General features: G+C 42.2%; 1 protein-coding gene across 3 annotated transcripts in view; it reads right to left on the reverse strand.

Moving 5' to 3' along the window:
- The window catches only part of DCLK1 (doublecortin like kinase 1), a 229,945-nt gene extending 213,322 nt beyond the window's left edge, over nt 1-16,623 (reverse strand). For 2 of the 3 annotated variants that reach the window (XM_052671018.1, XM_052671022.1), the window contains exons 1-3: nt 16,297-16,622; nt 12,832-13,220; nt 2,377-2,723 (exon numbers count right to left, since the gene is read on the reverse strand). In XM_052671018.1, coding sequence (XP_052526978.1) covers nt 2,377-2,723; nt 12,832-13,207 — 723 coding nt within the window. In that variant the 5' untranslated portion in view covers nt 13,208-13,220; nt 16,297-16,622. Of the gene's footprint in view, nt 1-2,376; nt 2,724-12,831; nt 13,221-16,296 lie in introns of all 3 variants that reach the window. The other variant, XM_052671020.1, reaches the window with a different exon arrangement.
- Between the last annotated feature and the right edge of the window lie 3,161 nt (nt 16,624-19,784).

Raw genomic sequence — 19,784 nt, forward strand, 5'->3', positions numbered from 1 at the left:
AGGAGAGCTTTACCCTCTTATCCTTACAGTAAATTACTTCTCCTGACTCAGAGCTTTAAGATTTCCTTGCTTTTTAAGTTAGTGTTGAAATATTTAATCACAGATTTGCTAGATTTAACCACTCAATCCAAGGTTTCCCAGAAACTTCCATGCCCCCAACAAGAGTTACAAGAGAATTTCCCTACGATGAACACGACTGGGAAAAAAAAAAAAAAAAAAAAATAGGATTTACTATGGATTTCCTCCCAGTAATCATTCATAGCTTGAGTTTAGCAATAAAGAAATCCATCATCATGGGCCTCCAGCACCATCTGGGAGACAAGGCTTTTGGCAGAGAAAAATGGAGCAGCAATTGCCCAACAGCACAAGAAATCAATGGCTTCCCTGCACAGGGGGAGCAACAGGCTGCTCCCACTGGCACAGGTCATTGATTTCCATTTCTGCCAGCAAAGCTGCTTTGCACACTCAGGGAACAAAGTTTCCACTACATCACAATGATGCACACTCCCTCTGAGAGACCCTGCCCCTACTAATGCAGCAGGCAGCAAACAATACAATTTGAGCATGACAGAAAGGGAAGAACTGTGAAGACACCTGCTTCTGGGTAGAGCAGTTAGGCACTGATGTTTCAGGCTGAAAGGCAGCTAATCAACGCCCCGTTTGAGGCTGGGGTTTAGGCTGTGAGGTAGGCAGCAAGTGCCCCAGTATATGCTGCTGATTTAAACTCAGCTCAAATCCCTGGACTTGAAAAAGTATTCAACTCCAACAACTTGTATGTCAGAAAAACCTGACGTTCCCTTCCTGCCCAGTAACAGAACAGTACTATTTATTCCTAGCAATTAGAGCTCTGAAACAGATGTAAAAGTACTTCCTGATTTTAAGTACAATCATACAGGAGAGTCTGGAATATGTGACAGTCATATCAAGACAGTGGCATCTCAACATAAGTTGAGAGCTTCCTCTGAAACACATTTTACCTTCGCCCCAAGTAAACATTTTGCCCCAGGTCTGAGTTCCCAGAGAAGCCACAGTAATGGGATTATTAAAAGCATATATGCAGTCATCAAGAACAGAACAACTGTCTGTAAATGGTGTCAGAGGTTACCAGTATAAAACAGCAGATGGAAGGGATTTCTGGTCAGTCCAGACTTGGCTCTGATTTGAACCAGTGCTCTGAATAAGCAGCTTGTCCATTAACCAGCATCTCTCAGATCAGAGGGCACTGCTGTACCTGTTTCCAGAGCTATGCCTGCATATTGACCCCAGTAGCCATACACATGTGAAGCTCACCACTGGATCTGCTGACAGAGTATTTACCTGAATCAAGCTTGTTTTGCAAGACATCTGCTGTTAGCTATGCTGTTAGCTGTATCTAGGCTCAATTATTCACAGATAATCTGTAAAGCAGTTGAAGTAGAAATACCTTAGTTTCTGTAGCAGTTCCTTAGTGAGCCCATTTACTCACTCTGCCCACATTCTATACCTATATTGTGTCTTCAGATTAAAAGGTTACATTTGAAAATTTAAGTATCTTCCTTATTTCTCTAGAGTCACCACTGCTCCAAATCAATTCAGGTCATGCTGAAATTAGTCTTGTCCTTCATCACGTTAACAGCTTCTCCAGTTTTGCTATAATTAATAAATGTTCGTAGATAAATTACAAATAAAGTGAAAGACAAAAAGAAGTAGGATTAGAGTTTAATATTGTTTTTCCTCGTCTCTTCCACCCTGAGTTCAATAAGCAGCCTCTCAAAAAACCTCACCATACCACACCACAATTTAATTAGTCAGCAGAGACACAGCTTGAAGGTATTTCATTGAACATGTTACCTACAAGAGAGTCCTTAACAGATATGGGCACCGTGCTTAACCCTATCTCATTTCCTGTGAAAGGGAAAAATCTCACATTTTATAAGCTTTTCAGCTTTCTCTCTGTTAAAGAGAGATTCAATTTGGCCATTCTGGAAAGCAGTAGGTCTGAATTTAGCATGATGGAATGTGTCTCCTTGCGTATCAATTGTACAGCTTATGGAAATGCAAATACAGTGACTCAAAACTGAAAGTTAACAGAACAAGATTCTTTAAAACAACATCCTTCATCCCAAACTTGCAGAATGCATAGCCAAAACCACATCATACTTTTGAATGACAGATTTAGAGCTATTATTTAATCACAAACAGCAAGACTATCATTGAGGCCAATAAATGCTTTATGGTATGTTCTTGAACTGATCACATATCTTACACAATAAACAGTAGAAGACCTGATTCCAGATCACTCCAGAGAAAGGTAATTTTCTACTTAAATACTATTATGTTCCTCCCAGAAAATTGCCTTTTCTTTATGTTGAGAATGATTATGAGGAAAATTCTTACCTGTTTTCCATCTAGTGTATACAAGCGCTTAACGACTCCCGAATCAAGCTTGATGGCATCAGTTATATCAGTAAGAACCTGTTCAAATGAATGTGCTGTCTTCTTGTTAAGCAGAATCCGGACTGCCTTCCGTGGTTTCACTCCACTTCTGATGATAGTGACTAGTTTAGGCCTAATGAAATCCTTATTTTCTTTTGTATCTGGAGTACCTCCTTTAGCAGTGGCAAGAGACGGCACTGAACGAGAAGTAGAAGTTGTCTTAACATTCACTGACCAGTTTGGGTTTACATTCTTCGTGTACTCCAGCTTCTTGAAGGGCTCTATTGAACCACACACATAGCTTTCCCCTGCAGAAACAAAAGTGCCAGACCAGCAAGTCAGATGGGAGGGAGAAAAAAAAAAAAAAAACAGGAAGAAAAAAATTATTTTTTTCTCAATTATTAAACATTTACTGTTATAACTCCTGATCTACAGTGTGTAAGGCATTGACTGATTTCAGCTGCTACAGACTAAGGTCTCTTCTAAGGAATCTTTTAAAGGACACTCATCAGCTGATCATTAAAGAAAATGCTGTCATGTACTGCTTGAAAGTAGTGGTTTTCTCTTTAGAAAGCACTACCAGAAGTGGGGACTGCTACCATCAATAAACAGTGTTCATATCTAATCACCTGTCCAGCTCCAGTCCATTTTCACAGTAGTCCACCAGCCTTCATGTTTCCAAGCAAAACAGCATGCCCCAGAAACTTCAGAGGAAATAGTATGCAACATTATCCAAAACTACAGGTTATACATTACTTTCAGTAAAAGGTTGGTGAAAACATCACAGGAAATTTTTCACATTTGATTATTTGAAGCTTTAAGTAAAATAAAACTAGAATATGTGTATTCAAATCTTATTATATTATTCTGTTGACTCAAGGTATTATAAAGGGGAAAAAGAAGGAAGAGGAATTACAGAGCTCCCCTCCCAACACAGTGGGAACCACAGCTTAAAGAAAACCATAGTTTAAGGAAAAAACTTGGTTATAGTTCAGATTTCTATTGGAACATTATCTACAATAAAGTATTTTCAGCATTCCCACATGCACATTTTCTGGCTACATGACGGTTCCCCAGAAACAGCATCAGCACATCTTTATTCCTTAATCCATTTCAGCTGCAGGCTGTTGTGAAAAAGGCACCTATTTGCGTGCTCCCAACCTCTCCCTTGTGCTTGTCTGAGAGACTGCAGTGCCAGATGCACTGGGTAAGTTGGACCAGCTTATTGATTTGATGGCACATAACAAAGACAATACTTTAACACTGCAACAAACTGATCCTGCACACTCTCCAGAAAAAAACTGCAACAACAAAAAAGCCACATTAAACAACATTAGAACAACCAAGACCACACCTTCTGGCAACATGTAGTTAAATTGGATTACAGATAAAGCAAAATCCTACCCACAGAAACATCTGAGATGTTTCATTTCTTCTGAGTTCAATAGTTCAGAAAAGATATTTATGTTTGTAGCTTATCCCAAGGTATCAAAAAAAAAAACAAAACAAAACAATCAAATGTAGTGAGATGTGAGATGTGCCTCCAATGTCAAACAGACTTTTCTTTACTATGAGAGTGGTGAGGTGCTGGCACAGGCTGCCCAGAGAGGCTGTGGATGCCCCAACCCTGGAGGTGTTCAAGGCCAGGTTGGATGGGGCCCTGGGCAGCCTGGTCTGGTATTAAATGGGGAGGTTGGTGGCCCTGCATGTGGCAGGGGGGTTGGAGATTCATTATCCTTGAGGTCTCTTCCAACCCTGGCCATTCTGTAATTCTGTGATTTTTGAAGGATCCTTACTCTAAGTAACGAGGATTCACTGTTTAATTATTGCAAAGGAGAACTTAGTTTTTGTTGTAGTTGCCAAAAGATTTCAGGGCCCTCAACTCCCCAGACAGCGCAGCGCACATCAATACAAAGAATGCCAGAACATATGTAAAATTACACAGTTAAAACTGGGAAGCGAACATGAAGGGGAACCTTCCTAATATTGCAGGATGCAAAAGAGCTCCCAGCTTTGTACTAGCAGAGTTGGCATGATGCTCAAAGGTGAAACTGTAATAGTATGCTGCACAGTGATTACCAGAAAGCTAGCTGAAGGACTCCAAGAAAAGACCAAGGAATTCGGAGAAACATGTGAAGATGGACTGCTGAGCAGAAAAGATAAATGCAATGACAGCGTAAGATCAAGCAAGAAGATTTTTGTTTTTCTCTTAGTGCTCTTTTAAAGCGGAGTGCAAAAAGCAGAATGGGAGATGAAACATTCCAATGTTTGCTAGTCAGTGTTTAACTTCAACTTTATCTGCACTCTGCAGAAACATCTTAAGTGTTAAGAAAGGAATCTAAGACAGAGTGCTTACACTAACCCTAAGACAAAGGTAAGCCCCTTCTAACCATGACAGAAAATGATATACATCTGCTAAGAGCAGAACAAAAAGGCTTAACAGCACTGATGATCCAGCAGCAATCAAACAAGACATGCTCTTTTATCCAAGTCCCAGTCCAATATTTTCAGCACTAGCTACTCCTTACTGCACGGACAGAATTCATCCACAACGACTTATCTTTACAAATTGTTGATTTTATAATACAATAATATTTTGTACAGGAAAAAAGTTAAAGGATCCTACTATGATATGAATAGGACTGTCCTCAATATGATAGTAACTGCTGTATAAAATACGTGGCCAAAAATCATAGATCTTCAAAAAATTTTCATTTTCTTGAGAGGCACTTTTGGTTCACTTTCTTGAAAGGACAGCATTCCACATGACTTCTAATATCTTCTTTATGTCAAGGTTAGCAGGCTTTTTTGTAATGTATAACAGCATGTCAGCTCTTAGCTACAAAACTAATTTCGTGTAAATGATCATAAAGCACTCATTGAAGCTGTGGGATTGTTTTAACATCAGACTGTTTTCCCCTTCTTCATTTCCAACCAAGCTATATTACACCACTAAGATATCTGCACCTAAGGGAAAAATATCTTTTTCACTTGAAGAAGCTCAAGTTTGGATACACAATGTCTTAGAGATTGAGTATCCAAATCATTGTAAGATTAAATCAGTAGTAATAGCTATTTTATACAAGAAAAAAAAAATGAGACCTTTCCCATCATGTTGCAATTTAAGATTGCTTAAGCCTCCAAGACTGTCTGAAGCATAAGAAAACTTGCAGTAAGTTGGCCTGGGACTGCAGCTGTCATTTGTGGGTGTTCCTAAGGGACCTGACAGAACACAAACTGAATAGGAAATAACCCATAGTCCTAAAAAGTATCTCATCTCAAACTGATGAAATTATGGTTTAAGGTGATAATTAGCAAATCTTGAGTACTCTTGATCCTTGGAACACTTAAGTACAAGCTTAAATTTCCTGATGTTGGGACCCATGTTGATGGGAGCAAGAAATTTCAATATCTAGAATAATCCTTCAGCATTCATGCTGCTTACATATAGAGGAAACATCAATATAAAGGACAAAAAGCCTCCACCTTAGTTTTCATCCTCTCTTCGTAGTTACCTAAAGAAGAGAAGACTGCAAAGAAGTTTCCTAGTGGGCACCAGTCCAGTAAAGCCAATTTGTGCATTTACTATTGCTTCCTCCAAAGTCTGTCCCAGATGCAGTAATGTGAAGCCTGGGAGATCTGTGATTCAACAACCTGAACTGGAGCCTGGAAGAAAGCAGGCTTGCTGTAGTTAAGAGAAGACAAAAACTAAACAAGTGATAATGCATTTATTTATTTTAATTTTTTTTTTGTAACCTTTAGCTGCTGTTGCTACAGGCAACAGCCTCACTGCAATTGAACCACTAGAGCCATTAAACACTGAAGGATATTCTCACAGGTCACAAAAGAACATCCTCGAGTGCTTCATGTAATAAAACCATATGCATGTATGCATAAACACATATGTATTACACATACAAATAACGGACACAGGGTGGCTGAAGAAGAGACATTGAATCACTCTGTCTGTAAGCACAGATACAAGTGTTTGATCCTCTCTTTTTTATTTGGACATTAGCAGTTAATTTGTTTTCTGGTAATGAGAATATTAGCAAACTGGAGAAAGACCAAGCCAATATATCTTAGAAAGAATGAGTCATAGTGCTTTTCTGTGCTAAAGGCAACCCAGCCTAAAATGGCTTCATACAGAAGCCAGTAGGTCATAGCTGAAAACCCTGGAGAAGCAACAGAATCAAGGAATCAGAGAAGAATACTTTCCATTCATTAGACAGCATGACTGTCAATTTATTGAATATCTTCTTGATTCCTTTAAAAGAGTAAAAACTATGAAAAGGAATTGGATTTGTTTAGCTTCGAAAAGAGAAGGCTTCAGGGAGACCTCATCGTGGCCCTTCAATATTTGAAGGGGGAATACATAAACAGGAGAGGGAACAGCTGTTCATGAGGGTGGATAGTGACAAGACAAGGGGGAATGGTTTTAAACTGAGATAGGGGAGGTTTAAGTTAGGTATTAGGAGGAAGTTTTTCTCACAGAGGTGGTGACACACTGGAACAGGTTGCCCAAGGAGGCTGTGGATGCCCCATCCCTGCAGGCACTCAAGGCCAGGCTGGATGTGGCTCTGGGCAGCCTGGCCTGGTGGTTGGTGACCCTGCACATAGCAGGGGGTTGAAATTCGATGATCATTGTGGTCCTTTTCAACCCAGCAATTGCACTCTTTGGCAGTGAGACATCCCAGTGAAGATGCTTAATGCAGCCATCATTCACTGCAGTTCGTTTCCCAGTGGACTGGAGGACAGTTTAAGAGAACAGGGAAGGGGACCAGTACCCCCAGCACAGAGCACAACAAGTACTTCTTCACTTTCATCTCCTTGGTTCTGTATAAGCAAAAGACAGGAAGAATCTCTCAGGGGATGCGACAAGGAATTCAGACTACCCCCCATCATGAAGAGCAGACTGCACAAGGAAGATGACCTGAACCAAATAAATTACTACTAGATGCTCCCAGATGTGTTAGTTCATAGAGCAATAACCTACTTAAACTATATTAGTGCTGCCTTGTCTTTCTTCAGTATCTGAAAAACCGCAACACTGCAAATGAGACGGGACATCGATAGGAAATACACCTCATCTGCCCATGTTCACCTACCAATCAGACACACCAAGAAACTTTAAATCAGGTCTCCTCAGATTTTTTGAGGGACTTTTTTGGCACGCAGGTATTTTTGCTCAGTCTGGCATCAAGAAAAAAATCTTTTTTTTTTCCTCTTTGTGATCTAAAGGAAAAAATAAAGCCATATTTCCATCCCATTTTGCCCCCCTTCTCCCTCCCATTTCCTCAATCTTGCCACAATCAAGATAAGTCTTGTACATATTCTAAAAAAATGACCAATTCCTCCAATAATTTGTTTAGGAAGACATAATGTAGATCGACTGGCTAACAGACTAACCTTCCCGAATTCATGAAATAAAATAATCAAATAGTGCCAAAATAACCCTCTATCATTTCCAGAACAGGATTATTCAGCTGTTTGTTTATTAAACAATGTAAGGATTGAAGACATTTCTACCACAGGATCCAGTCCAAGTTTTGCCCATTCTGATAGCCCTGGATCAAGTCTATGGCAAATATCCAATATAAATGCAATCTTACAAACAAATGTCCACATAAATTCAGCTCTACAAACATGTAAAGATAATTCACTATTATTATTTTGATTGTCTATGCACATGAACCTTTCATTCCCAGCCACTAAGGCAGGCAAAGAGGAAACAGGATTAGCTCCAGAGTGCATTGCAGATCAGGTCAGTCAGCTCCTACAGAACGACCAGGCTGGGCTTCTCACCAGCACTGCTGGAAGCAGGCAGCAGAGTTAATGAGGTGGCAGCAGCAACAGCCATAAGAGCAGAAAGCAGAGATGTGAGAAATGAGGTAACAATGAAAGCTACAAGACTTACATCCTAAGTAGTCAGGAAGTCTCCCATTGCCAGCTACCTCAGCTAGGAAATGCTGCTTTTTGAACCCTCCACAGGAAGCTGGAAAGCTGCATTTGAAGCATCAAAGCAAACTGCCTGCCTCCTCTACCTGCCAGGGCCTTTCCCTCAAACCTTACATCATTCATCACCTTCTCTGCCACTCCACTGAGATTTCTAACTTCTAAGAATCTTCAGACAGTGACAGCCATTGCCAGATTTCCAACCAGGTACATTTGTGCTCTTTCAAACTGTTCCTTCAATTAGGATCACAGCCACAAGATAAACTTTCAAGAGATTGCCATTTTTGTTTTTCAGATTATCACTTGACATTACTTTTATAATTACATCTATGCAAGAAGGGCACATAACTCATGTAAATCTTTACAATAGTTTGGCAGCACACCCAATATTGGCATGTGACATTATTGTTTCCCCGTACTCTCTCAGTTATCTTGTGGTTTGAGGCTTTTTGGTGAGTCTTTGCCAGTGCTCTGCTGCAGGCTTCATCTTTTGTGGTAGGTATTGTGGAAACTTCAAACAATTGATTCTGGTTCATACCCAAGGCTCTAAGGTAACATTATAATTAAAATTAATGAGAAAGGGATGCAGTTCTAGCTATGAATTGATTCTGTGGTCTTTGTTCCACAAAGGAGGACCCCAAGAGTAAAAACTGTAAGTAATACTCTATGTTTCAAATGTATCCCGTTCATACTCATCTATTACTGCTCTTATTACCTTCTTCAGTGGTAATTTCGTGGGGAAAGAACCATCAGTGCACCTCCATTTGCAGCTTTCAGGACAATACACTTCTGGAAAAGCAAAGGAATTCAGTCTTTCCCTTAGACTTTGTTTTCAGCTACACCATTCAGCCTTAAAAGCAGCTTAGATTCTATTGTTTTTCCCTGCTCTGACTGCTTACTATACCTAAAGAGTGAAGTCATTTTACATTCTGAAACCATTTTGTAAAGGTAAAAGCCCTGAACATCAGGTCTTACAAAAAGAAGTTAAACTAAATCCATTTTAATCCTAATGTTTACCTTAGTGTTTAAACCTTAAGTCCACATTCTTCACCTCATCTAAGGCGAGAGAAGCTGCAGAGCACGCAAAACTTTTTACAACAGTAGATATCCCTTGTAATCAAAGTCCAACAGAGCTCAAACACACACAAAAAGACTTTGGAGAGTCATTAGTTTAAGTAAAAGTTGGATATGTCCATGCACCTCAGAATAACACACAGCACTACTGCATTCTCATATCGCTTCAGAGTTGTATGCAGGACAGAACTAAATACCACTGAAGCAATACAGCTCCTTTACACAGTATTGGCTCCTTTGGGATCATCCTTCATGCAGTTCTATAGATTAAGCTCCAGGATGAGAGGCAGTGGCTGCTGACTTGTTCTCCCTAGGAGTTTCTCTTTGTTCACCCTCCCATAGGTAGGTAAAGGTAAAAGTGGAGTATCTGTCTCACAGGCATAAATGTCAATCTCCAAATCAAGACTTCACATATTTACCCTGCAGTGCTAACACCAACTCACTACCCACTAAAATACATCGAGAAACAAAGATCGGTATTTAAATTCCTAGCACTCTCATGAAATTAATTTATATAGTAAGAGAATAGCCTCATCATGAAGAAAGCAACATTTGAATAGTTTGAGCACAAATTTCATTTGACAAGAGGAAGAAAAAATTAAGCAATTTTCCAGCTATTTAAACACAAAGAACAGCTTCAAGCTAATTAATGCTTTACCAGACTAGCCAAACTAATAAATTTATACGGTAGATTGGAAGTAGCTTCCATAAAAACCACCACCAAGCTAATATGTGAACCTGTGCTATAAGGTATAGCTTTACGAGGGAATCAGAACAAAATAAACCATCTTACACCTCCATGCAAACAGACAGGAAGCTCTACTTCAGATGGAATACAGATACTGCTGATCACTCACATGCAAAAATTAACTCTGTAAATTCCAGTGTCAACAGCAGAATAAGACTGTCCAAGATGAACTATGCAAAGGAAGAGAGGATGTATTCATTGTAAAAACAAGGAATTAAGTCCCACAGAGCAAAGGAATACCAAAGCCCTTCTTTAAAATGAAACTTAATTGGTACCATTATTCATTTTGACTGATTTATAAGTAACAGTATAATTCTCTAGGATGCCAAAATAAACCAATTTTATAGGCTCATAAAATCATAGAATGGCTTGGGTTGGAAGGGCCAAAGACCATCGAGTTCCAGTGCCCCTGCCACACACAGGGTTGCCAACCACTAAATCAGGCACTACATCAGGCTGCCCAGGGCCCCATCCAACCTGGCCTTGAACACCTCCAGGGTTGGGGCATCCACAGCTTCACTGGGCAGCCTGTGCCAGTAACTCACCACTCTCTTCAGTGAAAAATTTTCCCCTATCATATGATCTGTATCACTCCTGTTTTAGTCTAAAACCATTCATCCTTGTCCTATTACAATCAGACCATGTAAAAAAGACAATCTCTTCCTGTTTATAAGCTCCCTTCAAGAGTTGGAGGGCCACAATGAGTTCTCCCCAGAGTCTTCTCCTTTCCAAGCTGAACAAGCCCAGCTCCCTCAGCCTGCCTTCATAGGGGAGGTACTCCAGCCCTCTGATCATCTTTGTGGCTCTCCACCAGACCCTCTCCAAAAGCACCACATCTTTCTTGTGCCAGCAGGCTGGATACACAGCACTCCAGATGGGGCCTCAAAAAGGCAGAGTACAGAGGGACAATCATCTCCCTCACTCTGCAGGCTGCCCTTCTTTTGATGCAACCCAGGATAACTCTTGGCCTTCCAGGCTGCAAGCGTGCACTGCTGGTTCATGTTGAGTTTTTCATCTACCAGGACCCCTAAGTCCTTCTTGGCAGGGCTGCTCTCAATGACTTGCTGAATTAATTTCACAATTCAGTTCTTTCTTTTGAAACAGCTGGTTATGACTGGCAACAGAGTACAAATCCACATTAACATCAATGATACTTGCTTCTTGATGAGCAAATGAATCAAATAAGCACAGTACACAAATACTATTTTTAAACAGACGTTGATTAACATCAGTCTTTCCTTCCAGCAATTGATTTTCTCCATCAATTAGATACCACCCTCACAAATACATTTCTAACTCTGCCCTGGAACTCATAACATGGATCTTAAGACTGGTTTCCTTTCAATTTTGCTAAAACTGTGGTCCTAAGCTCAAAAATCCCTTACTTACATAGGCAATCCCATATTCCAGCTTTCTGCTTGATCATCTTCATGTTGTTCCCTACTCTGCTTTTAGGAAGGGAGGATTATCAAGTATACCCTCATCTCAAAACTTCTGCTTAAGAAGCTTTCCTCTGCTAAGATATCTAAAGAATGCAACCAAACAGTAACTGAACACTACCCAGAAGATCTGCTCCTTTGATGGCAACCTTATTCAGCATTACCCCTTTCTTCTTCTCTTCACAAATTTGTGTCCTTCTGATCCTTTCATTACATCCTGACACTGCAAGTTCTCTCATTCTATGAGAAAGATGAAAATAGTGAAGAAATTAGAAACTCTGTTCCAACTCTAAATTGGCTCCCCAGCAGCTATATGTCCATGCACTAGCTTTAAAGTTTGCCCAAGGCACCCTGAGGCCAAGGCAATATGGAAGCAACAAGAAAACCACAGCTATTTGGCCTTTATTTGCTTTGAACACAGCAAGAACCTGCACTTTTGACTTTACTGATAAAAACATCAGCTCAATTATGCCTACATACCAGTTAAATGCTTTCAGGCCTTCCACATCTTCATGTTTTATACTAAGAGATACTGTCTACAAACATGAAAAAAAATCCACTGCAAGCCAGAAGCACTTAAGACATCAATGGACCAGGAAAGAAAACAAAACAAAAAAAGAACTTTTTCCTCCTGTCCTGTTTCACTCTATTTAAATCATCCACACCTGCTAAACCACAGCTACAACATTAGTCTCTAAAAGGTTGTCCACACCATGACTGAAGGGAACTTTATTTACCACATATTCATTTGTAGAGAAAAGTTAGAGAGTTGACTTTACTGTAAGGGTGAAAATATCCGCTGACAGAACTTATAGAAGTGGGCACCATGGACCTTGTCATGTATAACTAAAATCTCGTGGCTATTTTTCAAGGTACAAGTTCAGAAGAAGGAGCAGATGTGGCCTTCAAGATCTATGGCTATAAACAGCAGGAGCAGATGTGGCCTTCAAGATCTATGGCTATAAACAGCAGGCTAAAAAAAAAAAAAAAAAAGGGAAAGCTGCTTACACATTTCCAACAAGAGAGAAATAAGTAGCAAGGCAAGTATATTTCAAAGCACAATGTAAAAATCCACAGTCCTAGTTACAAAACTGAAGATCCTTTCTCCATCAGATCCTTTCTCCATCACCTACTTGCAGAAGACTTAACAGATTAGACAAACACTGACTCAAGCGAAACTTCACAATTCTTATCACTCACCTTCTACTAGCTGGTCCAAGGAGGAAATCTTTTTGGAGCCATCGATTGTGTAGATAGTTCTCACTCCCTGGGGCAGGTTCACATTGTCAGACAGAGTTCGGGTCAGATCAGCCAGCAGAGCTTCAAAAGATCTAAAGCGGTCAGGGGAGATGGCGTATACAATCCCTTTGAAATACCGGTCTCCGTTACGATAGAAACGAACTTTCTTGGCCTTCTTCTCGGAACTCAGGGTCTGCAGAGTACGGGTTCGGTAAAAGCTGCAGTGGGCACTGTGGGTAGGGCTGGGCAAACCATTTACCCGGGACCCTCGGCCATACCGCTGCGCTTTATCACGCTCATCAAAATGCTCCAGCTCCATGTCTCTCCCAAACGACATCTCGAAGTTCAATCTAAGGGATATACAAGTAAAGAGGTTGGACAACTTACACATCTTAGAGGAGCTCACCTTCACACATCATGTTATATACAAGACAGATACAGATGACTACTTCCCAGACTGAGAAAAATGCTTGAATGAAGCCATGCTACATTCACTTGTTCATTTTACAGCCCTCCTGACGTGCCATAAAAACCGGTTTATAAGTTATGCTTTTATATGCCACAGAAACACCACTCAGGAAACCAATTGCTAGGCGTACACAAGCATAAAAGTTTATTCAGTAAGAGCTCTGAAAATGAGGTGACAAAGAGGAGCTACTGGGAAAGAACAAATGGGTCAGCTTTCTACCTTTTCCTCATCGTATATTCAGGCGATATTTGAGTCCACTCTGCCTTCTAGACCATTCGACCCCACTATATTGTTTGTTCCACCCATGATCTCAAAAGGTGTCACTTCAAAACACAGTAATTGCCCAGTGCTTGGCAACAAGTAAGAGCTCCTCAGAGGAACAGACGTGGCAGCTTGGTGATTAGAATCAGAACTATCAATACTAGTAATATGACTTGGTGGGTCAAGCCCACTGTTGAAACGTTTTTGCTCATTCCAACCACCATCTAAGGGATATATAAGTAATGACAATTTCAGTGGTCTTTGTACAAACATTTCACATACTCCGAACCAACAGAAATGCTCAAACATCATGAAATAAAGAAAAAAATAATAATAAAAGAAAGAAGGTAAAGGAGTCACCAAGCTAGTATTATTCAAAGGACAAGCTGCTTCTCTGCTTAACAATACTTCTTGAAAATATTGTGTAAGTCCTAACACTAGTATTCAAGTTGCTGGCTGGCAACAGCTTCTTTTGCCAAGAAGACTGTCACTGGAGTGATAAATTCAGTGTTGATGAGCAAACTAGCAATTAGTATCACCCATGCTTGACAGTGGCAAAGAGCTCTCTGTTCTGGCCAAAATGGGCCCAATTGTTCAATATAAGTTCACATAAAGGGAAGTTTACTCTTTCAGAAGTTAAATCAAGGAGGCATTTACTTGCTTTCTTTTTTATGAGTGATACAAGACTATATACTATAGACTGCACATAAATCACATAGATTGCTTCATAAATCATTTTTAAGTATGAGCAAAATTTAGAACAACCAGAAGATTATTAGGTTAGAAACACTTTTATTTGAGTCACCTAAATTTGCAGTTCCCTGCAGAACAGCAAAGCACACTAAGTTTATTTATTGCGCAGATACACAGACCTAATTTAAAAGTGGTCTCTCTCATTGATTTCCAGTAAAAAGAAAACAAAAAAAAAAACCAACCCGCAAGCCCAAGCTTGGTTTGAACCACTCATGATTGTATGTCCTTTAAAAAAGTAACATCCAGACCTGCTGCAAAGCAGTAGGAGCAAACAGTAAGAGAAAACACAAAGAACTACAGATGCTCTAAGCTTACACAAGCTTGCACTAAAACAGGGATCATAGAGCTGGACTTTGTTGCTGAAAAACTGTAGGGAATGTGCTCCACAGCTTCTCTGAGCTGTTCACGTGCTCAACCAGAGCCAGCACCTAAAGCAACCACTGCGAGCACAGGGTCTTGAAAATCACTCACCCTGGCTGGGGACAGCTTATCACTCACCCTGCTACATACACACTGCATCACGTGCTCGTGTATAAGGGCAAGATTTATACTTGCAACACTTTTAAAGCTGCCAATAGTGCATGTGTGTATATACACACATACACACACTATATGTATGCATGCATGTACATAAAATGTGCACGTGAAAAAATTTACTGTGTGGTGTATGTGCATATATATACATACATGTACATATACGCACAAACACAAAACCATACAGATATAAATATGAAAAAAAATATATATATATAGGCAGGAAAATAATTCCCCTCATCAGTACATAAGCAGCACTCCAACTCACAGGACAAGGAATTTCATTGACATTCCATTGACAGTTCCCTGAGTTAAATACTAAATATGATTTAATGGCCACAGCTTAGGATTGTGACTACATGCCATGACGTTTTTAGGTTGTTTTATCCCATTTTTAATGGCAGCAAGAAGCTGTTAGTCAGACGGACACGATCTCAGAACTCACAATTCAAAACCTGTACCTGGGAAGCAACGGCAATGATAGGAGAAACGGATTTTCCTTAGGGCTGCTGTTTCATTTGCTCAATTCGTCTCACACACGCACAAAACAGAAGGAAAAATAAGTTACACCAAGATATGGCTTTTCAAAAGGCTCTCAGCTCGAATCATTAGGGGGCATGGGGCAGAGAAGTGTGAGCCGCTGCCCTTCCTTCGGCACGCTTATGCTTTAATCGATAATGGCCGTAATTCCCAATTACGTCCTTTAGAACAGAAATCGTGCTCCCGGAACGACTCGGCGCTGCTAATTACGGCAAAGCGTGCGCAAGCCACAAGGTCGGAGCAGACAAAGAAATTCTAAATAATCGGCTCCGATGTCTCGGCGCCGTGCTCGCACACACACGCGTACAGACAGACGGCTGTACGGGAACAGAGGGACACACCCGAGCACACCGCCGAGCCCAGCGCTGAGCCAAAGCGGCACCCAATGCAGGTGTGGGAGCTCCCATCCGTGGTGTCACACGGCGGAACGCACATCACGCTCCGATGTGACCGACCGGGGACCCGCCAACCATCCCCTCAAAGTCGAGGAGAGAGCGACCGCAAAAAGGAAGATACATACCGGCAGATGCACACGGACACAAGCGGTAGCGGCTGAACAAATACAGATGCCCCGCAGCGCTGGGGAAACGCGTGTGAAACGCGCTGAGGAAACCTCGTGAGAGGCACGGAACACCCAGCCCTGCCGCAACGTCAGCCCCCGCCGACACAACCGCCGCCAGCCGCGCCGCCCCAGCGCCGGGCAGCACCTGCCGCGCTCCCCAGCGCCGCCGCCCGCGAAGCCGAGAGCCCCGCCGCAACGAGCGGAGGCCGCCGCCCCACACAATGGGCACAGGTGCACCGCGCCGCGGCGGGCGCCCGACCGACGGCCGCGCCCCGACGGCCGCCCCGCCGCAGCCCCCGGCCCTTACCTGCTGTCCGCAGCCCGGCGAGAGCCTCTCTCCCTCGGAGCTGCCGGCAGGGCGAGCTGGGAAGGCGGCGGCGGCGGCGGGCCGAGCTGGGAAGCGGCTGAGGGGCGGCAGCTCCCCCCCCCCCCCGGCGACCACCCGGCTGCGATCGCAGGAGCTGCCGCAGAAAGCGGCTCGGATGCCTTTGTTACGCCTCCCCCGGCTGGAGAGCGCTGCTGGGGAGCCCGGGCTGCAGCTGCTTCGCCTTTCTGCTGCTGCTGCCGATTGCAGTGATTTGCATTAGCCCGGCCCTCATTGAAATGCGGCTCTTCACACCAGCCTCTCCCGGCGCTCTCTCCAGAGGGCGGCACCGCCGTCCTCTCCCCCTCTCTCTCACTCCCTCCTTCCCTCCCTTCCCCGGGCGCTGCGGGGCTGGCCGGGCCTCGCTGAGGCGCTTGCTTACGCTCCCGATCTGAGGTGATTTGTGCCCGGGGAGCTCGAGGAGTGAGAGCCGTGTCCCCTCATGGGCACCTCCGGAAGGTTTGCCTGATCCCAAAGTGCTGAGAGCCCACGCACTCACTGGAGCCCTGCGACCAGGACCTGTGTGCTCCAGGGCGGATCGGTGTGGACTTTGGGCACTAAATTGGAGCCAGGCTTCCTCGCGCTATTCGCGTCTTTGCTGGCTGATCCCAGAGGTGATGCACCTCTGCAGATCCTGCAGTTCCTATGCTTAAGTTTCCCAGAGGATGCTTTTGCCCAACGGTGTCTTAGACTTCATCTGACTGAGTGTCCCTTATGCCTGATCCCCTCAGGTCTTGGACCACGTACGTGAAACCAACTCACACTGAAATTCAGTTTTGGATGAGCAGTTATAATTGATGCTTTCCCCACAAAGACTTGAATATTCTTGATGTTCATACTGAATAGTCTTATAGAATATCCTGAGCTGGAAGGGACCTGCAAGGCTCATGGTGTCCAGTACCTGACTCCACACAAGGCTACCTAAAAATTAGGCTGTATTTCTGACAGTGCTGTCCAAACTCCTTGAACTCTGTCAGCTGGAGGCCATGACCACTGCCCTGTGGAGCCTGTTCCTTGCCCACCACTCTCTGGTGAGGAGCCTTTTCCTAACATCCAGCCTGACCCTGCCAGGTTAAAACATTCTCAAGGTGAAGGGCCTGGTTTGCTTTCCTCTATGCAATTTAACTCTCTTTTGCTTGCCAGGTAAACAACACAGAGTCCAAGGGGACGTGAAAGGAAACAAAACACTGTCTGTCCCTTCTGTTCAAGCTGCTTTGCACTCTGAAAGAATTAAAAATGCATTAGACCAGAGAGAGGGAATTAGTCTGCAACCTAGTGGTTATGGCACTCGGTTGGGAAGGACAAAAGATGGCTTTGTGTGGCTGTATTGGAGACATTTGCTGTGCCTTATATCCATAAATCCAGAAAAAAACATCAGTGGATGGGGAATCAGCCCAGGTGCCCTGCTCCCATTGAAGGTCTTTGATCACAACAGAGGCTCCCACTTCACCTTTCTCTTTGGGTCAACACCACCTTCAGCCTATAAAAAGCTATAAAGGCTCAAAAGAAGCAGACAATGGAGCATTCCTCTTCTTCCAAGTTCCCCTAGAACAATAGTCAGGCTCTTGGGAGACAGGAGATTTCCTGATGGAGAAAAATTCATTGGTGCTCTGTCTCTCTGTCTGTTTTTGAAAGACAGATGAGTACCTGAAACCCTCAGAAACACCTTTACTTGAAAAATTCCTGCACACCAAAGCGATTCAGAACTGATCATACAGCTCTGTCCTCAGCACTCTCCTACCACTTTGCTTTGGTTTTGTGCATCCTGGCACTTGATCCTCCCCACACAGCCCATGGGGCACTAGGACACTTAATTGAGGTCATTTTTCAGACCCAAGTTCCCAATAGCTGAGCACCTCCACACTGCATATTTCACCAGCTATATTGCTTTCTGTCTATTGTCCTGAAACTCTCTTGATTTGTGTTTCAATGTAACAGGTTCAGCGATACTGGTAAACGTTAGTGTATTTGACTGGAAAAAAATTTTTAAAGTATTCTGGTAATCTCACATTAAAATTATATCCTTAAAACCACGCTTTTGTAGGTCAACAATCAGATAAAATATTCATGGTGATCTTAAATGATAAGAAGAAACAGGAGATTGCAAAGATTACTGATGGAAAAGACTGTCAGGGTCCTGACAATAGGCTGTTCTTTAACATTGTTCAGTGCTGATTTGTCTGACACTGTCGCAGGTAATGGGGCTTCTGCTTCCCAAAGGAGACATCTCTTCTAAGTGGAATTCCTCCAATTACAAGATTATTATTTTTTTTTTTTCTGACAATCAGGTTAATGGAAAATTTCTTATGTTTCACTTCATTACTTCCAGCTATTGTGTCCTGTGTTCACGTACATCATTTATTTATCCCGTTGGTGTTTACTTCTCTCTGACATGTATTATTTATGCCTAACCTAAGTGTGCAAAATACTTCGCAGATGTTCAAGAAAGATCCTCACTCTGATTACATTACACATTAAAATAAGTTTTGAAAAGTATGCAAAGGTTAAAATAAAAGAACTCAGTATAAATAAATACTGACGTATAAATCTAACAGGCAATTGTATTTAAAATGTGTTCTATTTCATCTATTTGCAGTGTCATGTTTAACACAAAGACGCAATACAACACCTCATGGTCTGCTTCCCTCCACTGCACATTCTTAGTGTGTTTTGGGTTTTAAAGAACTTTGAGGGATGCTTCTCCTTTTTGTTTCTTGTTTTTGCCTACAGCTTACACAGAACGATGCAATCGTAAACAGAAGCAAAGATGACACAGATTGTTTCAACAGTCACACTGCCATTCTGTTAAATAAACGCACTGTTTTTCTAACATGGAATTGTCTTAACTTTCATTTGGATAGAGTTAGGAACTTGGACTTCCTATCTCTGTCTTTGTTAACAGTCGGGTTTTTCAGATCCAGTGGCATTCTAGCAGGACTCTTCTGAGCATTTCTAACTTTTAAGCACTGCTTTGAAGGAATTGGATACAGTGGAATTGGATACAGTTATGTCACCACCCAATGTGTCTATCTCTTCAGGCTGTGCCAACTGCCTTGGAACATTGTTCTGGGAACGTCTCTTATCTGGCTAACCACTGTGACCCCTAAATCCTAGTTAGAGCCACTGCTTTCCAAGACACGGTCTCCAGACTTCTAAACATGACCTACATTCTTTGTTCCTTCCGAATGACCTTTCATACAGCTGTCTCAAAAAGCGTGTTCAAATAATCCTGGCTTACTAAAGGATGTCAAATTCCCTATAGAAAAAGTGTTTTTTCTTTGCATTATTTAGTGCTCTATGCATTTTAAGTCATCTGCAATTTTACTAGTCGTGCTGTTAAATATTCCTTCAGATCACTCATAAATTTATGCAGTAGTAGAGGACATCCTTTTTCAATATATGGGGCTTGATTCCCCAAGGCAAGAGTGCCA

The sequence above is a fragment of the Tympanuchus pallidicinctus genome, unplaced genomic scaffold, assembly GCF_026119805.1.
Source record: "Tympanuchus pallidicinctus isolate F22 unplaced genomic scaffold, pur_lepc_1.0 scaffold11, whole genome shotgun sequence".
Classification (NCBI taxonomy): Eukaryota; Metazoa; Chordata; class Aves; order Galliformes; family Phasianidae; genus Tympanuchus; species Tympanuchus pallidicinctus.